This window comes from Pangasianodon hypophthalmus, chromosome 8 (assembly GCF_027358585.1).
Source record: "Pangasianodon hypophthalmus isolate fPanHyp1 chromosome 8, fPanHyp1.pri, whole genome shotgun sequence".
In the NCBI taxonomy this organism is placed as follows: domain Eukaryota; kingdom Metazoa; phylum Chordata; class Actinopteri; order Siluriformes; family Pangasiidae; genus Pangasianodon; species Pangasianodon hypophthalmus.
The window spans coordinates 12,988,117-12,996,826 of NC_069717.1; the positions used below are offsets into that span (position 1 = coordinate 12,988,117).

Here is an 8,710-nt window from a genome sequence, read left to right on the forward strand (position 1 = left end):
AAACCTAAAACTTCAAGCAACACCACTTGTTGATTCTTTGTATTATCACAAAACCAAATAAAAATGTTCTTCTACTGAACATGTGCTGTGCATTCACCATGTAGTATCCTGCGGTACAAAACTTTTCCATACCAGGTTGTTGCTGGGATCTGCTGATTTCTTATGTGGATACCCACCTACTAGGGATCTACAGATCCACCACGTTATGCATGTTATGTCCCTGTAAAGATACCCTTAACATTATCATCTGAGCAATACCTTAATGTTTTAAAGCATCTATGCATGTTCTAGCACAGTGTAGTTTTTGTTCTGAGTCAGTTTGATTCCCTATATATTGGATCACATTTGTCATTTTTATTGTTGCTTTGTATGAAACTTTGTATGAACTATTATTAAAGTCACCTGAAGTAACAGAATAGAAAACATTTGTGCAAGGAAAAAAAAAAAAAAAAAACAGCCTAAAATCCCCATTATGTTTATTTCATCAGAATGTAAAAGCTATAAAAATGTGAATGAATCCTAGAATCCTAGTATATAGCAAACAGGGTACTTGTACTTTATTTCAAGTCTAACTAGTGTCTGAGAAAAGGGAAGCTGCCAGAGGCAAAACCACAAAACAGAAGCTTACAACACATTATATGTATATGAGGAAGTTAACATGTATATGTTAGAAAAGTAAAGTTAAAAGCGAGAACAGAACAGCATCATAATGTACCAACAGCAACTGTTTAGGGCATGATGTGGTCTCATGGGCGCAGTTTTGCAGAACAGGCTTTAAAGCAACCTCGTGTTATATTAGAGTAAGCATTAAAAACCCCAATAAGCCACTTCTGTACAAAGTGCGACAAACAAACACCTTTAATAATACATCTAAATCAGTCATCTGTTAATTCAAAAATAAATATTTGAAGCCACAGAAATAGAACATTTACAAATATAAAACATTCAAATGTCAGTGTGCAAAAGCAAAGGCTCAAAGGCACCTGACCGAAGGAAGATGGCAATGTGCATGTGCAAAACACACCCACTTGAACAAGAACTTAACATTAAATCAGGCAATGGCCTAAAGTTTGCTCAAAACTCTTCTGGTTCACCAGCACCTTCCTCTGGGATCTCAAAACCTTCCTGCTGAAACAAATTCAACAAAATGATGGAATGGCCGACTAAAAACAATACTGTCCGAGATTATATATGTACACATCTTAAATAGTAAGCAACACTTACATCTGTGGCATACAGAATGTCAACTATTTTTTGCAGTGTGGGATCGGCTTCCCCCTCTTTTTCCTGGCAAGTGAGCTCAATGTTCCTCAGTTTGCTGAAATAAAAGTCCCTCTCCTTCTCCAAATCCGCGATGGTGCATTTTAGATCACTGATCTGGTGAAAATATAAGTGAAACTGAATGCAAAGCTAGGTAAGATACAAGTGGAAGCTACATTACTGAACCTATATTCAATAAGCTGCAGGATGAAAATTCATTCGGGTAAATCCACCTCAAATCACCAGATTTTAAAAAAATGTTCCTGACTGACCATCTCTGACTTGCTTCATACTTTCTGGAAATTATGTCACTATTCCCAATAAATAGTGTGCAACATTTCAGGCTTGTATCTGCATTAGTGTTGGAGATATAGACAGACGCGTGTCCTTATTTTTACTGTAAAACCGCGTTCTACAGAAAAAGTTACAAAGTTCCATAAGTCATTACTTTTGAACTATTCATGCTAGATGCATGAAATCTGAAAGTAATTGCTGTCTAGTGCAAGATGTCTAACTTCTAAACTAAAAGGTCTGCCATTGCATAGTTTTTAATTTATGACCTGCTAAAATTTGTATTAAAAAAATTCTTTCATGTTTTGAAAGAGCATGTATTCATTAGCAAATGCACAAAACATGTTTGTATTTCCGTTTGTAGTAAAATATTTGATACCTTAATAAATATAGTTCGGTTCAAGGTATCAACTTCATATAATAACAATTCTTTTTATGGTAGATATGAAGAGTTGAAAGCTCTGGTGTACTTATGTGAAGATATGGAGAGCCAAAGCTGCTCAAAAGATTTATTTATTCAATTTTCAGCAGGCCATAAATTGGCAAATATGCAACTGTGGACTTTCTATTTTAGAAGTTAAAGATGTCTTATACTGGGTAAAAAATCCCTGAGAATGTCATGCATCTAGCACGAATAGTTCAAAATTAATGACTTAGGGAACTTTGTAACCTTTTCTGTAGCACTTATTTTCACAGTAAAATTAGGGCCATGCCCCCTTTTAAAGCCCTCTATATCTCAGAAACCAACGTTTATTGTGAATAGTGACATTATTTCCAGAAAGTATGAAGCAAATGTGAGAGGGTCAGTCGGGAGACCTCCAGTGATTTCACATGGATTGACCCATTCATTAATAACCGCTATATTGTTGTCAGGGTTGTGGTGCATCCCGACCAGGAACACTGAGAACAAGCCAGGAGTACACCTGCCTCATGAGGCCAGTTCATCGCAGGGCACCCACATACCCCCACACATACCAAGGGGCAATTTAGAGTGTCCAATCCACCTACCAGCATGTTTTTGTAATGTGTGAGGACACCGGAGAACCCACAGAGGAACCACACATGGCCATGAGAGAACCTGCAAAGCTCCACACAAAGCTAAGGGTTGAACTAGAATATTCTCCTATGATCATTAACTAAATTTAGTGAATTCTGACATATAATTACATTCAAGATTTACTTCAAATGCGCATAAAATATCATTGAGTATATGTTCTTTTTAGCAAAATCTAACCATCTGCATGAGCTCTTCTCTGGCCCCTGAATCTGTTCTCTGCACTGGAGGAGTTGCCCTCTTGGGAGAAGCTGCAGCCATTCTCTGTGGAGCTGGGGAACACCATGGTAAACAGCACAATGACTCAAATGTGCAATAAGATACATCTTAGTCAGAGTGGTGCAGTGTTCTAACAGTAAAGCAGAAAAAAGCTGCAAATAACTCTACTTCAGTTTAGCTACACACACTTTACGTATCTTACCAACTGGAGCTGTGGGCTTCGCTGAACTGATCCGTGTCTCTGAGATTAAGAAAAATGACATTTAGACTGCGAGTTACTCAGGCACTGACACAAGGCAAATATTAGAAAATGACAAAAAAGATTAATTAATTGGTACATGCAAAAGCAGTTTAAGGAATATGTAATGGGGACATGCTTTGGTATTCTGGGTCAATATATCAACAGTTTATGTTATATTAGATGGAAATATCTATGTAACAGACCAAAACAGGGGTTCTCTAATTTTGTTCAGACAGGAAGCCCTTTATCTACAAACATTTCTTAGACCACTTCAGTATAGATTTTAATGAACATAATCCAACTACTCAAATATTAGTTTTATTAATTAAAATGTATTCAATAATATTTTGGCTATTTATTGGCACCACAGAGCTTTCATTTTCTGAACCACTAAGATCAAGTTGACAAAATTGATAGGCTCACTTGTATCTGAGTCATTGAGATTTGGATTAAGCCCATTCAATTGAAGTAAGTAAGTCAAACAGCTATAATAACTCAATGACATATAATATCATTGACAATAGTAATAAATTTTAAAAAATCATGGACGTGGCTATGCCTCACAGAACCATGGGAGTCCCTGGACCCCACTTTGAGAATCATGGGTCTCAAAGAGGCTATACTGAATTCTGCTATGCTTAACTTATTTCCTCTCACCCAAACTGCCTTTCCGAGGTTTATTGGCCAAACCTGGAGCCGGACACTGGGAGGCAGAGACCTCCTGCCCCTGTCGAGCTGCTTCTGGATCGTACTCCTTTCCATCATAGTTAGCATCAAAGAATTTCTTAAACCACTGCACAAACTCAAAGTTATCCTGAAATTTCCCTTTCACAAGCTTGTCCACTGGAATAATCTATGAAGAACACAGGAATATGTTAAAGAAACAAAATAATATTTTAGACATAGTTCATTAGAGTTATTACTTCTTTTTCCCCCCCCAAAGAATGAATATTGCATTTACACTATATGCAAATGAGTAATGGTACGAGTCTTTACTTACTTTATTCACTCCTAGCTTTTTAAAGCTTCCTTGAAGGATTTTAAAGTTGTGGATATATTCATGCTCCAGTTTGGCCTGGAATTTCACTTTCTTCAATGGCACACATGCTGGGAACAACATATCCATGAACTGACAGTATGCAGCACCTAGGAACACAGTCTCCAATGAGAAGGGAACTAGACCACACTGAATGTGATCACTGCTCTGTCTGAGTGCTCTGAAATTAAGATGATTTATCATCTTTCTGTGTACATTCCCTCATCTTGTTAAAGATAATCTGAAGTAGACTGTTGGAGTGAAATGGATCAGTGTAAAGGGACTGACCTGTACACAGCTGCTCAATCTTGGCATGGTTCATGTGGAGGGAGCTGTTAATCCAGGTCAACAGATCATGGCGACTGAGATTGTCACTAGTTACTGACGTGGAGTAAACGTTCACAGCCATGACTGGAAGAGGAGGTAAAATGCGATTGGGGGAAAACATTGTAAAGTCTATCATTCTTTCATTCTCATCCATGCAATAGTAAATCCCAAACTTTTCCCTTAGAGGAAAAATCCACCCTGAACAACATGCATATTAATCTTTATAATTAACATACAGTCTTCAATGGCATCCAAAATTTATTTTGTAATAAAACTCTGACTTGACTAAGTTTAAACATCTTTCACTGACATGTTGCTCTATTTGTCTACTTTGGTTAATGGTTTCCTACATTACCCACAATGCTGGTTGACTACCTGCAGACAGTGGTCCCAGTGGGATTTAGCCCTTCCTTCATCACTACATAAAGATACTGCTGCAGCAGTGCTTTAGTCCTTAGTCTGTCCAGCTCTCAAATATCCTTAACTATACCCTCTATTCTAACAGTTCAGGCTCTAAAGCTTAACTTTCATGCTATTATTGTCTTTAACGTCATCGTGCTTGCCATCTTGTAGATTGCTAATTAGTCAAGCTGAGTTTGTACTAAAACTCATATAGCTGCATTGCATTCTGAACCCTTGAGTCCAATGTTTGCTGTCTCCACTATTTCTATATTGGATTTCTCATTAATAAGACATTGGACAAAAAAATGGTGAATAAGAAAAGAAGCGTTTGCTTTTGTTTTTACCACAAACTGCTCAAAGAAATAATAAAAATACAGCATCCACCAATAAATTAGCACCAGAATTGCTAAGAACATCACAAATATTTGTAATATAAACAGATTTAATGTGTTTCAGGATGGAGTTTTCCTTTAACTCCACCTGACTGGTCAGATAAGGGTGGTGGGGAAACAAAAATGACTAGCTGCAATCTTGTAGGTAGGACATTCTGGAGTTCTACAAAGTGTGGTCTTTTCTTGCTCAGTTTATTTTGGGTCTCATTACTAGCTCATGCAAGCTAACTTTGCCAAAACAGCCAGGTGACAAAATTAAGCTCACGCGCTACGTTATGTACGCCCTATGTTATGTAATTCACAAAACAGATTGAACTCGTTAGGCAAGTAATTAAAACAAACTACATAATTTAATTTCAAGCCATTACCAAGCTCGAATTTTGCTAAATTTAAAAAATATGAACTAAACAGCGTTCAGCGTGACACACCGGGTTAAAACTGGAGTAAACTCAGCCTCACCGTTGCTCGGTTTGGAAACTGCCGCCGCTCCTGCCGCTGTATCCACGCAGTCTTCATTTACTACTGTGGGCGTGTCCCCGTGGTCACGTGATCGCCCTCACGTCAAATTAAAGGTTCCAGTGGAAAAAAAATCAGAAAAGCTGCCATTTTGTAGTCACGTATGAAAGCGTCGTAGTGGTTGGGAGGGTGGGGTGGAAGTGCTGGTCCTTTGTTATGTATTCACCGTCCACTTTATTAGGAACACCTGTACAGCTGCACATTCATGCAGTTATCTAATCAGCCAATCATGTGGCAGCAGCACAATGCATAAAATAATGCGGATACAGGTCAAGAGCTTCAGTTAATGTCACATCAAACATAAGTATAGGAAAAAAATGTGCTCTCAGTGACTTTAACCATGACATGGTTGTTGGTACCAGATGGGCTGGTTTGAGTATTTCAAAAACTGCCTATCTCCTGGGATTTTCACACACAACAGTATCTAGAGTTTACACAGAATGGTGCGAAAAACAAACAAACAAACAAACAAAAATTTTTTTTTTAAAAAATAAACGAGGGGGCAACAGTTATGTGGTGGAAATGTCTTGTTGATGAGAGAGGTCAGAGGAAAATGGCCAGATTGGTTCGAGCTGCCAGGAAGGATGTAGTGACTCAAATAATCACTCTTTACAGGAATCTGAGGCTATCATGGCCACAGGTTCACCTAAACTGGACAGCTGAAGATTAGAAAATCACCTGTTTTTTTCCCCTGTGTGCCCATGATAGCCTCAGATTCCTGTTCTTGGCTGACAGGAGGGGAAATTGATGTGGTCTTCTGCTGTCGTAGCTCGTCCACCTCAGTGTTTGATGTGTTGTGCTTTCTGAGATGCTTTTCTGCTCACCTCAGTTGTAGAGAGTGCTTATTTGAATTAATTAGACATTCTCCTCTGATCTCTCTCATCAACAAGGTGTTTCAGCCTGCAGACCCTCTGCTCACAGGATGTTTTTTGTCTTTTGTACCATTCTGTGTAAACTCCCAGGAGATCGGCAGTTTCTGAGATACTCAAACCAGTCTGTCTCGCACCAATAACCATGCCATGGTTAAACGATTGGCTGATTAGATAACTGCATAAATGTGCAGGTGTACAGGTGTTCCTAATAAAGTGGATGGTAAGTGTATGTTAAGTGTACTATGTTAAATGTTACTTGGGGACAGTTAGGAGGGCATGCAGGGTGTGTGTGCGCACACTCGTCCGTGCCTTGGAGATGCAATTACAATTTTGTTGTCCTTGACAATGACAATAAACCTTATAAAATCCCGCAATATACTACAATAGGTGAGTGACTAAACAATGATCTTTGGTGGCTAAATAATACACTCCCTATGTCTGAAAAGGCTCTCTGTCTCATTTTTTTAATTTACTGATTCATTCACATTCAGGAAACAGTTTATCCTGGTCAGGGTCGAGGTAGATCCAGAGCATATCCTGGGAACACTGGGCATGAGGCTGGAATACAACCTACTGGTTTGTTTATGAGAGGTGGGAGGAAACTGGAGAACCCAGAGAAACCCTACACAGACATAGGGAAAACATGCACAGAAGTTCTGCACCGACAGTAACCAGAGCTCAGCATTTAACCAGAGACCCTGGAGCTATGAGGCAGAAACTATACCTGCTATGCCACCATGCCACCAATCTATTTCCTATTCCCTACAAACATCAGAGGGCATTACTGGTATACTTCACCTGCTAGGTTACATTGCAGGTTCCCAACCCTTGGACTGTCCTGCAAATTTTAGTATTTTCACTGCTCTAACACACCCACTTCAACTCAGGCCTGTTAATTAGCTGATTGTTTGAATCAGGTATGCTGGGAGCAGAGAAAACACTAAAATGTGCAGGACAGATGGTACTCCAGGACCAAGGTTGGGAACCTGTGGGTTACATCACTGGACACTAATCCTTTGCAGTGCATTGTGGGATATCAGTGAGTGTACTAGATAATTATTCACTGTGCCTTTAACCACTGTTACCAAGTGGCACACTCCCAAATTAGTGCACTACATAGTGAATATTGTGCACCCCTGATCATAGACCCTGAATGTACTTTGCAGTTGCTAGCTTACAGGAAGTAAGGCACCATTTCAGATACAGCGATGGACTAAATTCCATATAAACACTGCATGGGAGGGTTCCCATAGTTTCAGTCATTGAGGGTGAGCACTATTGTGTGAATTTCCTTCTCATGTCACATTATTCAAATAATCACTTAAAAAATACAGGTTTAGTAGGAGTGTGTTAAACACAGGAAGTCACCAAACTGTTCTGGATGCTGACCTTCCAGGACTGGAACTGGTGAATACTCACATAAGGTGTAGAAGCCATTATTCTATACCTGATATCAGGGCAGACTATAGTCCTTAGGAGGCAAGCAAATCCTAAAAGGATCCTAAGCAAGATCTGAATAGGGGCCCTCCCCTCCAGAATGACTAGTTGCATGAGGGTAACTCAAGCAACCCTCTCAGGTGGGGCTAACATTGTGGCAGAATAAACAGCAAGATCAGGTTGTAGTATCTCCACAGAATTAATAAAAACAATAGAGCCTTTTATTTGATTAACTATATGGTTAAATAGACGAAATAGTTTCTTGTAGATTATCTAAAAATTATGTAATAAATACTGATTAAACAGGGGACATGGTGACTTAGTGGTTAGCATGTTTTCTTCCACCTCCAGCGTTGGGGGTTCTCCCTGTGCTTTGGAGGTTTCCTCTGGGTACTCTGGTTTCCTCCCCCAGTCCAAAGACATGAATTGTAGGCCGATTTCTAAATTGCCTGTAGTGTGTGCAAATGTGCCCTGCAATGGGCTGGTACCCTGTCCAGGATGTCCCCCGCCTTGTGCCCTGAGTCACCTGGGATAGGCTCCCCGCGACCCCGTTTAGGATAAGCGGTGAAGAGAATGGATGGATGGATACTGATTAACCAACACAACTGTTTGAATAAGACAGTTCTTTGCAAAGGTTTGCACCCCTGCTTACTGAATACTAAC

At 39.4% G+C, this 8,710-nt stretch overlaps 1 protein-coding gene across 4 annotated transcripts; it reads right to left on the reverse strand.

Moving 5' to 3' along the window:
• Window positions 1-843: 843 nt before the first annotated feature.
• mapre1a (microtubule-associated protein, RP/EB family, member 1a) lies at window positions 844-5,844 on the reverse strand. Of its 4 annotated transcripts, none has more exons than XM_026942617.3 (8): window positions 5,682-5,844; window positions 4,390-4,512; window positions 4,066-4,211; window positions 3,756-3,918; window positions 3,027-3,065; window positions 2,786-2,877; window positions 1,225-1,377; window positions 844-1,128 (listed from the first exon to the last, which is right to left on the reverse strand). In XM_026942617.3, the coding sequence occupies exons 2-8, from the start codon at window positions 4,508-4,510 to the stop codon at window positions 1,075-1,077; spliced, it is 768 nt and encodes a 255-aa protein (XP_026798418.1). In that variant the 5' UTR covers window positions 4,511-4,512; window positions 5,682-5,844; the 3' UTR covers window positions 844-1,074. The 4 variants fall into 4 exon arrangements, with proteins under 4 accessions (XP_026798418.1, XP_026798261.1, XP_026798186.1 ...); XM_026942460.3 differs by having other exon boundaries at window positions 3,723-3,918; window positions 5,651-5,842; XM_026942385.3 differs by having other exon boundaries at window positions 3,723-3,918; window positions 5,682-5,837.
• Between the last annotated feature and the right edge of the window lie 2,866 nt (window positions 5,845-8,710).